General features: G+C 44.5%; 1 protein-coding gene across 6 annotated transcripts in view; it reads left to right on the top strand.

Moving 5' to 3' along the window:
- ZNF438 (zinc finger protein 438) overlaps nt 1-16,065 on the top strand; it is a 179,007-nt gene extending 162,942 nt beyond the window's left edge. For 5 of the 6 annotated variants that reach the window (XM_032837908.1, XM_032837911.1, XM_032837909.1 and 2 more), the window contains 2 exons: nt 12,121-13,951; nt 15,341-16,065. In XM_032837908.1, coding sequence (XP_032693799.1) covers nt 12,121-13,951; nt 15,341-15,959 — 2,450 coding nt within the window. In that variant the 3' untranslated portion in view covers nt 15,960-16,065. Of the gene's footprint in view, nt 1-1,740; nt 1,828-12,120; nt 13,952-15,340 lie in introns of all 6 variants that reach the window. The other variant, XM_032837914.1, reaches the window with a different exon arrangement.
- The last annotated feature ends 234 nt before the right edge of the window (nt 16,066-16,299 follow it).

Below are 16,299 nucleotides of genomic sequence, written 5' to 3'. Positions count from 1 at the left end.
CGGGAGGGGCCTAGAGAGAAGTATGAGGTACAGAACAGGGCTGGAAATACTCCCATTTCCTTATTCTAAAATGCAAATTTTTTTACATTTTAGTGTCTCAGGACTTGAGGTAGATGGAATTGTACATTTAGAGTAACAGTGCTTCTGCCTCCTTTTCTCTCACCCCAGAATAGGAAATTTATTTGTGTTGTTTAATTACATATAAGAATTTAGAAATAGAAATAAGGTACAGTAAGTGATTTTCTATTTGATGACTTCTCTTTTGTCCATGAGGTCTTAGTCAATCCAGGCTGCTATAGCAAAGTACCATAGAATAAGTGGCTATAAACAACAGAAATTTATTTCTTATAATTCTGGAGGTTGAAAGTACAAGATCAGGGTGCCAACATGGTCAGATCTGGAGACAGCTGTTGGGAAGGAAAAATTTCTCCTCTACCCTTTTTTGTTCTTTGGCTAACCTAATCATAAAATTAACACAGGACAGGAGAAAAACAAATTTAATTTTGTCTGAATGCAGGCCCCACAAAGACAGTGTGACCCAAAGACAAGTTGGGGAATTGATTTTTATAGGTCATCCTGAGCTAAGGAATGGGATAGGGGCCTGGGGCTCCAAAGAGGAGGAGGGTGATTCATAAGATGATAAGAAGAGCAGATGTTTGGTAATTAGATGTTTGTCCTGTCATAGAGATGGGGCATTCAGATAAAACGTATCTCTGGTAATACCCCTCTCTCTGAGCCAGGCTCCCTAGCAAAATTCTTTCAGGTAGTTGGGAAGAGGTAAAAGTTTTTCTTGAGTCTTCTATGTCTGGTTGCCTTTAGCTCAAAATAATCCTCATGCCAAAGTAGCATATTTGGTGTCATGTATAATGCTCCCCTTCAGAGCCCTCTTCTGGGTTGCAAACTGCTATCTTTTCATTGTATTCTGTGGGGTCTCTTTTATGAAGATGTTAATCCTATTCATAAGGGTTCTACCCTCATGATCTAATGATCTCCCAGTGGCCCCATCTTTAAATACCATTATGCTGGGGCATTAGGATTTCAATATATGAATTTGGGGGGAACACAAACATTTTGTCCATTGCAGAGTCAATGCCAAAAATCACTGGCAAGAGAGAGAGTGAGACGGGCATAAGGGCGGAGGAGAGAGAGAGTGCCTCAGAAAAGCAATGAGAGAAACCTGAACTAACCCCAGTGAGGAACTGAAGGGAGTCTCCTAGGGATAAAAGATTGTGGAATAGGTCTGCAGTTCGACACTGGGAACTTTAAATTTGTAATGTCCGTTGTTCACAGTGGTTGGATTCCTCAGCGCCAGGCAGCAAGCAGTGGGAGTGGAGAGCACAGTGTGGGACCAGGTAGGGTAGGTGCCGTAGGAAGATGGCAGTGGGGTGAACCCAGCATACGCTAGCAGTGTCCACGGATGGTCAGCCATTAGGCCAGCTCCAGAACCAGGGGTCATCTACCTCAGTACACACACGTACCACTGAGCAGAGCCTTGAGAGAAAGGGAACGCAGGTGGACTGCATAATCACTGCATCTCTTCAGGGAAGATGGAGGGTTAACTCTGACGCATTTCTCGTGTGTAGATGAGAGAACATATTCCTTCAACCAGACTTTATCATTGCCATCCAAATTACAGTAAAGGTGTTGATGGAGAAGAAGCCGGGCAGAATCAAGGAAAGGGTAACAAAGTGGTCCCACAGCTTTCTGGCTCTGATGATTTCTCTCTCTGTGGTGGCTCAGGTCGGCATCTGATTACCTCAGCTGCACCGTCAGAATCCGTATCTGCTGATTAACTCCTACACAACCAGTCTGGTCCGTTTCACAAAGGTAACCACTGCTCATGCAGTTACCTCAGTACCAGCGAGCGTCTGCTGCTTCATTATCTTTCTTTCTTTTTTTTTCAGTGTGTCTGTATTCTAGGTGATCTCTCTATATTAATCAAGGTGTGTCTTGACTAAGAAATAATTCAGTCAAGACTTTACCAAGCAGGAGTTTAGGGAATAATTATCCCCATGACAAAGGGATACACAGCCCTGTGCCTTTGCACTTACAAATCATGAACTATTTGACATAAAAGCTGAGGTAGAGAAAAACTTGCAGCAAAACGGGTTGTAAATCACTGTGAGTTGAAGATAAATCATAAGTGTAAACAAAACATCTGTAAAACCGTGCGATAAAGCAGTGGAACAATTACTTCATTTTTAAAAATGCAGTTTGGATGCTTCTTAAAATTTACCCGTTCTATAAAGTAAATCTACTCTTGAAATCACAGTATAAAACTGTCTTTGTGATTCCAGTCCCTTGCTTTTAACCATACTGTGATCTTTGCCACTTTGATTTCATAAAAATGGTACTTTGACCAAAAGCAAGAGCCTTCTGATGTGTCCCCGTTTAATTGTTCCAACTGACTGCACATTCTCATGTTGAAACCTTATCTTTCTGTTTATCCCACTAAGGCAGAGCTTTTCTTCACTAACTGCCATCTTGTTACTCATCCCAGATTCCTAACCATTCCAACTGATATTAAAATATGATTAAAAAGGGGCCCATTTTTAATTTGCTGGTCGAAGAGTTCTTGCCATGAGACATCCGTGTGGCTTACGAAAGTTCTTCTGCGGGAGATGTTTCCCTGCCCACCCATTGTGTTGAAAAACCACTGACTCAGAAAATATCGGAATCTCCTGGAAAGATGGTGTACACAGGTGTTTGCTAGGAGGGAAAGGACATCAAATGAAGTAATGTGATGTTTTTACCTGGATCAAGTTCAGTTTCAAACTGTTCTGAATTTCAGCTGTGTGACCGAACTGAGTCTTAATTCTGGTTAATATTAACAGTAAGAATAAGAAATGGAGAATGGAATTAATAAAGCATTTCACGAGTTTCTATTTGTCTTCTTTGTGTCCCCCATAGGTCATAAACTGTTACGTTTTCATCCTACTCAGTCATTCTTAGATTTGGGTAAAGATACAAAATTGACTGTTTTGTAATAATTAATACAGTCTTGTGCATGTTATAATTTTTTGGCCAAAAAGATTAATAACTTTATCTTTTTAACTGTATTAAAAATTAAAAGATTTCATAGTTCTCAACTGCTTTTCATCAGAAGCACTTGAAATCCAAAATTCCTCCCAGAAATAAGGACTGATAAAAGGACTGATAATTAAAATGAAGGAAAAATTCATTGAAATGGAGGATTATTAAAATGTATTTTAAATGATAAAGCTTTTTATAGTTTCATTTGGGACATGAAATATGTGGTCCAAAAAGAATAATTAGTTACTTGAACTTAACAAACCCTGTCATATTAGTTTTCCTTTTATTGCCATTAACATTTTAGGTAATGGGATTTCAAATTCTTTCATAAAGAATGCTTATTTCCTCTTGCTTCCTGATATATTTACATGTCTAATTTATTTAATTTATGGGCTCCTCTTTCTGTACCCACCTTTTCCTTGTATCTTTTTTTAAGCTATCTTAAATTTTCTTCTTAATGACTTCCTCACCCAAAACACTGAAATCTACAAGAAAGTGTTTTCAAATTATGGTTGACCTGTCCCTGTCCTCTGTGAGAGGATATTTTCCCCTCCTAAATGGCAAAATCACCATGGCTCTTGCTCTCAGGTCCTGCAGAGCTGTGGCCAGCATCCCTAGTTCTGTTCTAGGCTCCTTCCCTTCCAGGGCCACTGAGACCTGGGCTCACCCCCACTCCCAGTCTGCTAAGGGGAGTAACTTTCTTCTAGGCCAGGGCTGGGAACAGCAATTAGCCTCTATACTCAATATAAACAAAATCAGGGAAGAGTGTCCCAGTAAACAACTCTTTAAAATGCACATATGTTAACTCCTTTTCACTATAATGGTTCCTCTGATTAGCACTTTGTCAACAGGGATGGGAAACTTGGGGGCAGGGAGGAAGAGGGGTTGATAGGATAGTTGAGATGTGGGGACGGCGGCGGAGTTGCCCTAAGAGGTGGCTGGAGAGCAGTGTGAAGGAAAAAATGCTTTACAGTTTTATTGGGACCATTATTCACAAATAATAGCCATTCCTTCCCTCTTTCCTTTATTTACTTTTCAAAAAAGAAACATCAGTTTAAGGATTCAGTACTATTTCCATATGATTAGCATTCAAGATTTGTGCTTTTTTTTTTTCTTCTCACCAAAAATAACTTTTGGGAACCTCATAGACTTCTTGTCAAGCAAAAGCGAAAGGTTAATGTCTGCTGAGCATCTAACTGTCATAGGCACTGTCCTGGCACCTTCATGAGGTTTTTCATTTAATCCTGACTGTGACCTTTGCAGCAAGATATTCTTATGCCCATTTTGTAAATAGGACAGTTAGGCTCAGAGAGTGACTTTCCCAAGCCGCAAGATAAAACCAGGAGCTGAAACCACACCTTTCTGAACCCCAACCCCATGTTTTCACTGGTGACCATGATAGAGGCCATCACTGTGCTCAGTAAGCTCAGTCAGCATGTCTGCCAGGCCTGGGTTTTGAATCCCAGCACCGTTACTGAACCAGCTTCAAAGTCTTGCTCTATAAAAAGTACTTCGCAATAATCGCTCTTGCTCTCTCTTTTTTTTAAAGATTTTTAATTAATTAATTTATTTGAGAGCAATGGGGAGGCACATGCACAAGTTGGGGAAAGGGCAGAGGGAGAGAATATCCTGGCAAATTCGTGCTGAGCACAGAGCCTGATTCGGAGCTCCAGCTCCCGACCCACGAGGTCAGGACCTGAGCTAAAATCAAGAGTCGGACACTTAACCGACTGCACCACCCAGGCACCCCTTAATGGAAATTTCTAACTCAGGTTTTTGTGACAATTAAATGACATAGGGTATGTAAAGTGTTTGATAAGTACTAGGAAGTGAAGAAACTGGTGCTCAGCAAGCATCGCCTTTCTTGCTCATCTAGGGAATGAATCCACTCTCTGGCAGGACGGCTCTCACAGTCCCTTGCTGCAGGGAGGGTGCCTGGCTGTCGCTGGGGGGTGTCATTACAGGAGGGAAGGACAAGGTGTTAGCTGAGAGTGTGGCTCTACAGAGCAGGGACGTGTGTGAGCAGAATGGACAAAACTGGACTCTGGATACAAGATACCCGATTGGGGAAGTGCCTATTTGTATGGTATCAGATTGCCTGAAATCTGGGTCCTAGATGTACTGATTCTAGGAGGTCTTAGTCCTCCAGATAAGTGGACTAGAAATGATATTTGGCATCCTGAGTCCTTAGACACAAAACAACAGTGTGCCTGTTGCCAGCACATTCTACAGTGCACTCTGTAGTCAGTGCTGAAGGAATTCTTGTTGACTCTGTTGCTGCAGAGGCTGGGTGGTGCCTTGGAGAGAGGGTAGGCAATGGCTCAGTGTGTTTATAGGTTTTTCAAAGAAAATGAAGTTGAGCTCCCTTGTGTTATGAGCGGTTTCTTTTATCTCCTACTTCTCCAGGGTTTAACCAAATATGTTTTAACCAGAGACCATCTTGAGAAACAGTTTGAACCCCAACTGGAATTTATCATTTGAAAGCCAAGTGAGAGGGAGAACAGGGATGCCAGCAAATAAAATTGAAAAATAGGGTTTTACAGTTTAAGAAAATTAAAACCTAAACAACATCTGAAAGTTTTGGCTCTTTTGTGGCTAGACTTTGGCAACTTATGTTCTGAGCCTAGGTCAGGGAGCCTGTTTCAAGAGCAGGGATCTCCTCCCTCTGCCCGTTCACTACTCCATGTTCAGCAGAAGGCCGGAGGCGTCCCAAACAGATGGGGTAATGGAACTGTGCCCAAACCAAGAAAGGGACGAGCGGGACCAACTTCACTCAGAAGTCACAGAGCAGGCCTTCGTTCTGCCAGGGGAAATGAGGGAGTGAATTGATGATTGCAGTCATTGACAGAATCGCCCGCCCTTGTGCTTGTCTCTTAGTATTGTCTAGGCCTTGTTGTGAGACTGTGATCAAGCTGGCTTCCATGCTGGCACTTAGTACCATCAAGCTCTCATTCCTCCCTCTGCTGTCTCTGCCTGCAGCCGACACATGTCGGACCAGTCCTTTGGTGGTGTTAGAGGAGGAGGAGGACACACATTGTACGTTCTTCAAATAAGTAGGTCTGGTAACGTTATTGGACTTGTCAGAGTCCTATGGATAGTAAGGGCAAAGTCAACTTTAAAAACTCTGCTTTAACCTTTAATGACTATTTTTCATGAATTCTCTCTAGTGAGTGGGCTTTCAGAAAGTCTCATTTAATGGCAAATGGAAGTTTTGGAATATGACAGGTCATTCCTATTTTAAGTTTCCCCTTTTTTCCTCTCCTTAAAATTCAGAGACAACATTATATCTTGTAGTTAAATAGGACAACTTTGTTTATAATGTTTGAGGGGAGAACGAAGGAGGGGAAGTTCATTGCTTCAAATCAGAATGGGACAGATCTGCGTGGTTTGGACTTTGGCAATTGCTTAACTTCCTCAAATCTCATTTTTCTCGTTCTGTGAAAAGGGGACAATAAGTTACTTGCAACGTTCGTGTGAGGGCTCAGTGAAAAGACCCAGCACAGATCCCAGCCCACAGTAAGGACTCCATACCTCCGTGTTTTCCTTTAATCCATAGTTCCGTCAATTTTTCACCAACTGTAAATGTCACTTTGCAAAATAGTTATTTTTAATACGCTTAATGTAGTAAAAATAGCCCATATTTAAAATCCTAATATTCAGTTTCACGTTGTATAATTGCACAAAATTAATTTTACTGAGTGAGCCTTTTATGTTTTCAGTTAATAAAAGTCCATGTTTAGTGCCTGTGAGTCCTGTGAGTCTCTTTAACTGTGTTATGGGAAATTTTGCAGGATTTCCAGAAATTATGAATGTCACTGGAAATTTCTACTTCTTGTTATTTAGTGCACAGTTCTTTGAGATCTGTAATTCAGTAGGTGACGGGGAGGGTTTTCAGATCACACCATCTGGGGAGGCCTTGTAAATGCTTGTGGAGCAAACCACCATTGCAGCTGCATTGCCAAGAAAGACTTCCTACAGTCACGCTGTCCTCATGTTTTAGAGTTTTAAAAAGCTAACAGCATTTTCAGCTTCTCTAACAACTCCTATTGTTCAAACTACTTAAAAAAAAAAAAAGAAAACGCACCTGTAGTTATTCTAGCATAACTGACCTTTATTGCAAATTGCCTCGTTTTATCCTAAAGAGCCCACTGTTTGTGGGAACAATTCTCAGGACTCCCATTGTCCTTGGGAAGTAATGAGTTCTCATACTTCTCAGTGTTTAACTTTGGGGGGTGGTTATGCACGGCCTGTCAGATGATTAGATTACTTCCCTCATCATTAGCAACTCTTGTCCTTAAACAGGCAAGGAAAACAGACAACATGCCGTGTGGAATCTAGACACACTCATTTATGTAGACACACACTTACCCACCATGACTTATACCCAAAGGTACCCATTTTAAAAACAGATTCAAAAGGGAAACTTCATTGTCCTTGAATTCCTCCGACAGATATTTGCAGGCACCTCCTGTGTGCCAGGCACAGGGAATGCTCAGTGGAAGAGAAGCACGTATCCCATCCTGACCGCTTCGTTTCCCGTGTCCCTCAAACCCAAGGCCACCATGAACGCCAATTTCTTTTGCTTCCCTTCAGAGATATTCTCTGCATAAAAGAAATATATTTGTGTGTGTACCTCACTATTTTTTTTAATCCAAGTGATAGCATACTATATATCTCACATCTTGGAGAATATTCTAGATGGATCTAGCTCACCCGTCTTTCTTACTGTTGCATGGCATTACATTGGATGGTTGGAGGGTTATTTTATGATGTCCCTATTGCTGGACATATTTAAGTAATTTTTAGGGGTTACTTTTCTTCTCTTTGGGGACCTTGTCCTCTTTCTCCTGCCTTACGTTTCTTCTAATGAATCACTGTATTCCGTGTCGCGCCATCATTAATGATTCTGGGGAAAGGGACGTATCACCACCCTCACCCTTGTCCATACTTCCTGAGAGATCCAGGCCCGCATGCTAAGTTTACATTTATCTAGTAAGGCCCTATCTTTCACCCCACAGATTTCTTGTGATTACCCTGTAATTGTTGCTCATGAAGACAACTGATCAACAGTTCTACCCCCGGATCTACTTCTTTGAATTGCAGCAGACTAGAGAGTTGGCTCTGTCTGGGAGGCATCGTACGTGGCACCTCAGACTGTTGTTTCAGGCTGCCTGGGCTGCTCACTGCTCAGTGTTCTCCCACGCTGGGGCAGCCAGGGACCCCAAAGGCTTCCCTCAGCTCCCAGATCACAGCCGGCCTCCTTTTCCTTTGAATGGCCTTGTTCTTCCTGTGTGATTTTATTTCTACCATAATGTAGAAACTTTTGAAGATCAATCAAAGCACATTAACTTTAAATGCATCATAATTAGCTTGCTCCTTTTTGGATGGCTCTCTAAAGTAGATCTAGTTTCATTTCTGGAAACCTTCACTGTCAGAAGCTTGCTTTCTTATACTTGGTCATAAAAAATAGGAAGCCCCTTCCCAACTTAAATCTTTAGAGACTTTGAAGTGACCTTGACCACAGGTTGTTGCTTCAGCTGTACCTTCTGGTCTTTGTTATTTCTGCTCTTCTTCACGTTGACAGCACCATTCTCTGCCTTTGAGGTTCAGTTTTTCCATTTCCAGTTGTTTTTTCCCTCTTCAGTTCCCGCTTTACCCTTCTGTGGATGTCTTTTTTTAAAAAGAAAAGAAAAGAACCAGTTTCTTCTTCAGAGCTTGCTTGTTGCTCTGTGTTATCTTGTACCCAAGCAGCATAATTTACTGTTCTCTCTTCCTCCCTCAGATGGTTAATCAGCAGGCCTCACCGATCCCCTTTGTATTAAAGGGTTTTATCGTGATGCTAACCCAGTTTCTTACGCTGGCAGTGAAATTAAGTTGAAAAAAATTTTTTTTCTGGACATAGAGCCTCTCCTCTTTGAATTTTGAAAATCTGGAAAAGTTAAAGTTTACTTTTAAACTGTGGCCCCCTTTCTTTTTTTTAAAGACGATATTTTAAAGCTGAATCTGTAAATTCTTTTTTTCAGCCATGAGTCACTTAATTGCCACTTACAACTTCAACAAGTAATTACAATTATGACATTTCTGCCACATGCCCAACACTGTTCTAGATCCTGGAGACATAGGTAGACTCTGCCTTAAAGAAGTCCACTTCTGTGAGGCAAGGCATTGGCCCATAACATAGTCCAGGAGATGGAGCCAATGTGCTCGAGAAAATTACAACAGGAAAGGAGGTGGGAAGTTCAGAATGGGGGTAGTTTCAATTCAGGTGGTCAGAGAAGGCTCACTGGGAAAAAGCCATTTGACCAGACTTGAAGGAAATGCTGCAGCAAATACGGGGATTTATGTGGAGGGAGAAGGGGCTTCCTGGCAGTGAGCAGAGCAAATTTGAAGGCTAAGGAAGCAGATATGTGGCACCTGGAAGGAACAGCAAAGAGGTCACCATGGCTGGAGGGTAGTGAACAGAGGAAGTCAGCCAGAGAGGTTCCCAGGAGCCCATGCCATAAGGCCTCTCACGCCATGGCAAGGACTTTGGCTCGGGCTCTGAGATGAAGAGCCATTGGACAGTTTATAGCAAAGGAGTGAGGTAATGTGTCTTGTTCTGTCATGTAGTATTGTCACATGTTATTCAAGAGGATTTGTGACTGATGAAAAACAGAGTAGCCTTTCTTCCAGTTCTTCTGTGCTTAGTCTGTTGCAAGTATGAAGCAGATCTGAAGGACCCCATGTTTTCCCTCCTCTTCCTCCCTCTTCGATTTGTTGTGTAGATGCCAAGACCATTATTATCACTAACATAATTATTTAATAAGCCTTGTCTTTAAGCAAACGAGAGCTTTCAGTAACATTAAGCTTTTTGTAAACTCAATCCTGATTTAACATATTTCTTTACAACTTATTTCTGTACTTCCTCCACAAAGATGAGAAGATAAGGCTTAAAATGAAAGACATTTAAAGTTAAAAGCCATAAATATAGAACCAGAAAATAAATCAGAGTATTCAGGAAGAAGCCAATGTGGCAGACCCATTTGGGAGACTGTTGTGATCGGCTTGTTTATTTACCCATGAACTTCATGGAAGCAAAGCTGAGAAGGATCCCAACAGATCACACAGTTATCCCAACCTGAGTTTTTCCAGACCATCATGCTCCTCTTTTTGCTTCTTACTCTAATGCAAGCTGCCACATGAAATGTGTTTTTAACATACTTTTTCATCACCAGAGAGTGATTACTTTCTAAAACAAGTTGGTCAGTATACATTTCACCCTTATTCCTACTGCGCTACTTATATGTGAGGAGTGTCATTTTTGCCAAAAGAAACAGCTCTCTGCTAAAATTGTAAGTTTTGGTAACTGTAGACATTAAAATCTAGGCCGATTTAAAAAAATTTTTTTTAAGATTTTATTTATGTATTTGACAGAGAGAGAGAGAGATCACAAACAGGCAGAGAGATAGGCAGAGAGGTGGGGGAAGCAGGCTCCCCGCTGAGCAGAGAGCCCGATTCGGGGCTCGATCCCAGGACCCTGGGATCAGGGCCGGAGCCAAAGGCAGAGGCTTTAACCCACTGAGCCACCCAGGTGCCCCAACAATGTCTTAATTATCAGCTTCTGAAAGCAGAGATTGTGTCGTTCATCTTTGTGTCCTTGGTATCCCCCAATCTGCCCTTGGATCCTTCCTCCACAACTTCGAAATCTCAAAAGCACAGAAAACAAAATCTCATCAATAGCTGGGAACCAAAACTTGTGCAGAGGCAAAACCTGAACCAAGTGAGACTATTTTAAAAATCTTCAGTTGTCGGAGTGGTTTGTGAATACTCACCTGTTTTACTACGGAAGTGGCAAGAGGTTTAATTTGGGTGCTCTGCAGACCCTACTGGGTGTTTCCATAACATTTGGTTTATGCATCTTATTACTTCCCTAAAATTTAAGTGTAAATCGCAAAATACATCTGGCCCCAAAGGTTTCAGAAAGGGGATGTGGGGCCTGTCATAGCCAGTCCCTAGGGTGGCGTGGGTACCCCATAAGCGTGAGCGGGAGTGAAGTTTGGTTAAAGTGAGGCACCTAGAAAAGGGGAGCTTTTCCACAGCCAGGCCTGATGACCTTGAGGTCTCGGGGGAATAAAAAAAGATGATTCAGTTCTTACAAGCGGCGCATTGAAATGTAGCCTTAATAGTCTCTTGGCGTATAAGTTGTAATTGGTCTTCCATTAACCTAATAAATCCCAGGAGTAGGAAGTGTTATTGTTAAAACTTAAAATTATTCCTATTAGTGTCCCAGCAGGTGCTTTTTATGTGATTCATGTATTTTTTTATATTGTCTCCGTATCTTATCATTTTGTATCATTTTGTTTTCCTTCAACATTTTTTAAGGTGTCACATCAGCCATTTTCATGCTGGTGATTTAATTGCAAAAGCACACGTAAACAGTTTGAAAGGTGTGAGAAGAAATTCACAAGTCACCTGGGGAACAGCAACAAAGCTAGCATTCAGTCAGGAATTCCTCTGCTGTGCAAACAGCCCACTGCCAGTGGGTCAAATGGTGTGTCCTGAAAGTGAGAGAGAAGCGAGCTTGATACAAGACACGTTTGTTTCACACTGAAGATAGGGTGGGAAATATGGATATGAATTAAACATAGGTTTTCCTTTCTCAAAGCTTAGTAAGGAGAATAAGACGTGTCCATAAAATAAATGAAATACACAGCAGAACATACCAGAGGAGAGTCTTTGTGGCTCGGGAGGTCAAGAAGGGAGATCAGGAATGAGAACTAGGTACATAGAGAAGGTGAACTTGTGGAATACAGTTTGGGAAAGACAGAGGCCAGCTCTTAAGAAGCTCTGTGTTGAGTAGTAGGGATATACAAAGAGATAATATCATGGGAAGTGGTCAGTGATATCCTGGGGGCTTTGGAACCATAGCAGAGACTAATCAGCCTCTGGGAAAGTGTGTAAGAGTTGATTTTAAGTCTGGGTCTTGAGAAACACAGGAGTTTGCCCAGAAGGGTCAGGGTGGGTCTGAGAGCTTACTGCAGGTAAGTAAACTCTCCACAGTAGGACAGCGACACTAGGGTGACTTTTTATATTGTACTATCATTGCAGGCGAATCACACATCTCTTCTGGACAGATTCAGAGTGGGAAAGGTTTGCAGAATAAAAGTCAGTTTAGGACCATTGCACCAAAAATCATGCCCAAGGTCCTAACATCCAGAGTGCTATCGTGCCATTCCCCATCACTCTCTGATCAGGTGAATCCAGGACCCTCCATCAACGCCAAGCCACTGGGAGTGCCTGCCCAGAATTATGCTCTGATGCAGGTTGCTGGACAGGAAGGGACGTTTTCTCTCGTTGCTCTGCCACACGTTGCCTCAGCTCAGTCAATCCAGAAGCCCAGATTACCGCTGCCTGAAAACGTTAAACTGCCTATTCCTCGATACCAACCTCCGAGAAATAACAAAGGATCAAGAAAGAAACCCATTCAGAGCTCCTCTGAGACTGGTGCTGGCATACCTCCTGCCCAAACCCATGCGTCCCCCTCCCCACTTGACCATCCCGAACCCCCGCACAAAGCTGGTCTGTTGGAGCAAGTGCCGTCACGAGACCAAGCCCCAGCCAGCATTAGCACGGCAGCACCAACCAACCAAGGTGGCCCCGGGGACTCTCCACCTCTGGTGACCAGTGACTGTGGAGATACGAGCCCTCCTGCCACCCCACCATCGTCGACACCAGAGGAGCTCTCTGGCAAGCAGGATCTCGCAAAGCCTTCAGGCAAAGCAAACTTGGTGACCAAGAAAACCTGCAGTAAGCCTTCTTCCGTTGCTGGTGAAAAGCTTAAAGAACAAGTTCATCTTGCAAAAGCCATGACCATTTTATCACCCGCTGTTTTTGGCAACACGGTTCAGCTGATCTCTCCAGTCCCCAGAGGTAAACTGCCAATCCTCCCCTATGCCCGGATGAAAACAGCGGAGGTGTGCAAAGGTCCGTCGGATATTAACACAGCAGACAGTTCTCTGCCCGGGCTCAGGGCCGTCTGTGATCAGACAGCTTCCATCACGGAGGGCTTTCATGCAGCCACCGAAACAGTTGGCAAGGCACCTGCTCCACAGTCGTCAAAGCAGAATCCCTGTGAGAGCACTTTTTGTCCCGCCACCAGACTGGATCTAGGCCACAAAGCCAAACTGAACAGCGGGGCAGCCAAGAGAAGAGTACGGAAACGAAAGGTACCAGAGGAAATGTTGGCATTTCAGGGGAAAAGGAGGAAGTGTATCATTAATAAGTGTAAAGATGGTAAAGAAAGAGTGAAAACCGATCCCCAGGAATCCAGGGACCAAAAACCCGGGGCTCTGAAGAAATACCGCAGCATTATGCCGAAGCCGGTGATCATGGTGCCCGCCCTGGCTCCCCTGGCTTCTCCGGCAGGCGTGCTTCAGCCCCACGCCCCTGGCAGCCTGGGACAGGACGTTTTGTTCAGTAATCCACTCACTCCTAAGTACCTGGGCTGGAAGCAGGACGGTGGCACGTCCCCAAAGCCCAGCTCCACACTGCGGAATGGCTTCCCCAGCCTCAAGAAGCCCTGGCACAGGTGTCACGTGTGCGACCACCACTTCCAGTTCAAGCAGCACCTCCGAGACCACATGAACACACACACGAACAGACGGCCGTACAGCTGTCGCCTGTGCCGCAAGGCGTACGTGCGCTCGGGCAGCCTGAGCGCACACATGAGGCTCCAGCACGGCGAGAACCGTCTGAAGAAACTCGTGTGCTGTGAGTTCTGCGCCAAGGTGTTCGGTCACGTCAGAGTCTACTTCGGCCACCTGAAAGAAGTGCACCGGGTGGTCATCAGCACGGAGCCCTCTCCCGGAGAGAGGCAGCCGGGGGAATCGCCGAGGAACAGAGGCCTGGCTGTGCGAGGGACCGAGGGATCCGGGGAGAGGTGAGTGACCCTGGGATGCAGGCATGGAGGCGGGGAGGGGCTCGGTTTGGGTTTGGAGAACAGAGCGGGATTTCACATTCAGAAAGGTGACTTCATAAAAACATCCCCCAGATTAAGATCTCGACAGGGAGCTGCCTCTTCCTTCTCGTTCTGTTAAGAGTGGTCTCATCTTTCTTGGGTTTCCGAGCAGTGCGGGTGGCCCATTACGCTCGCCCCTGTAGGGCAGGGCACACGTGCCAGGTCGGGCTCTGCCGGCGACAGCAGAGTGAGGGAGGATTTTGGCCTCTGAGACACGAATCCGTAAGGTACTGCCTGTGGTTCCTGGTGCTTTCTGCACACTAATTTTCCCCAAACCTGCGGCCACAGAATTTACATCTAAACATTGTCCTTTGCCCCAGAATACAATCTGACCCATGGTGGGGACTCGCCATGCTCCACGCTGACCACAGCCTCAGGTGCCCAGACCCAGCCCGCGACATTGGCCCAGTTTTTCCAGTCAGGCCAGATTAATGTTTCCCGTGTCACTGCTGCCCTGTGCAGGTCCTGGCTCTGGGCTTTAGGAAGCAGCAGTAAACCATGGAGTTCCACAGTCTGGCCTCAGGGCTACGAGCAGTGGCTACGCCAGGTGGTCCCCTTCCATTTGCCCACTTTCCACTGGGTGACGGGGGGAGTTTCACTGAAATCCATTTTCATTGCACCAGGAAAATTAAACGTTTTCTAATCTTAGATGCTCTGCCCCTCATCATTCTTAATTGTCCTAATTGTTCCAGGTACTTTCTATCCAGTTGTGTCTTCCTTCGTTACATTTGTTAGGATCTTCCATCTGGCCTATTTCTTCCCGGCTTTTCTGTAGTTTCTCTGCTTTTCTTCGGGCATTCCTGTCCACTTGGGGACATCTGTGCCTTCCATTAACGCACATAGCGGACTCCCTCAAGAAACCCTACCTTCTTCATAGTCTTCTATGGTACAATTTGATTTTTAGGTAAAATGTCCAAACTGCTTTGCACGCTCAAGATTAGTGAGGAAGGGCAACCGTATGGCTGAACCAATGGGGTCCTTGCCAGGCTTCACTTGATGCTACCTGCCTCTTGAGTCGATGACACCTCCTTGGTCACCAAAGAGCCATTAGCCCCTCTGGGGGAGAGAGACAGGATAGGAAACACCCCCTCCCTCAGTGGACACTGGGAGCTTGAGAACCAGGTGGCCCCAAGCAGGAGTGATGGCCGGTATTCCCCGAGGCCTCTGCTTCCCAGGTGCTGTTCCCCCGCCATTCCTGGAACTTCTCCTCAGCGGGGGTGCTCTGGATCCCCGAAGGTGAGCGTCTGAGAGGAAAAGCTCCAGGGGCGCTTTTCGTGAAACCTTCTGTTGGCTATTTTTCCCCCTTTCCAGGGAAAACAAGTCAAGCCTGGAAGAGGACCTCCTCCTTACCCAGGCAGATGAAGTCAAGTTACAGATCAAATGTGGCCGCTGTCAGATCACTGCTCAGTCTTTCGCCGAAATCAAGTTTCACTTACTTTACGTCCATGGAGAGGAAATTCAGGGCCGGCTGCAAGAGGAGATCCTACCAGGAAGCAGAGGCACTCAGGAGGAGCTAGTGAAATACGCTGCTCCCTTCTGGAAACAGCATCCTGAGAGAAGAAAGCTGCTTCACAAGCACGGTCCCCCTGAGGAGGAATTCCCCGCATTTCCCAAACTGAAACGGCAGCTCTGCCTTTATCCCCAGAAGGATATGGAAATCCTCAGAAAGGCTGAAGGAGCCCAGGCAGGACCCAGCGAGGCTGGTGCGGCCCCCTGGGCCCCTGAGGGTCCCAACCCCCACGTCCCCCTGCTTCGGTCCCACTCAGGCTTGAACTGCATCCTATGCACACAGACACTGCCAAGGAAGGAAGAACTCCTCCTGCACTGGGAGCAGCAGCACAACTGTGAGAACCCTTCCAAGCTGTGGACCATCTTACACACGCTCTGCCACCAGGGAGTGATCGGACTTTCCGACAAATCTGAACAATGAAGTACTGGGGTGGGAAAGGGGGTTAACGAGAGTGTTGCTCACTGGCTTTCTCTTTCTCTCAAAGCTTTGTGTTCCTAGGGTGGTGCTTCATTATAAAAGTCAAAGTTAGCATGAATGAGCACAAGTGATTTTGTACATAGTTTTATTTTCTTATGAAATAAGTAAATATATATATATATATATGTAATGTGTATATATATATTTATATATATATATATATACACACACACATGCACACAAACCCTTGATGTATATTTTTCTAACTATATTCAGTTTTATCCCAAAATTCTTTGTACTAACTGTCAATGTCCTAGACTTCATTTGAAAATGAATAAAAAGA

The sequence above is a fragment of the Lontra canadensis genome, unplaced genomic scaffold (genome assembly GCF_010015895.1).
Source record: "Lontra canadensis isolate GAN:19392208 unplaced genomic scaffold, GSC_riverotter_1.0 scaffold100, whole genome shotgun sequence".
Lineage (NCBI taxonomy): Eukaryota > Metazoa > Chordata > Mammalia > Carnivora > Mustelidae > Lontra > Lontra canadensis.
This window is presented reverse-complemented; position numbering and strand designations above follow the sequence as displayed.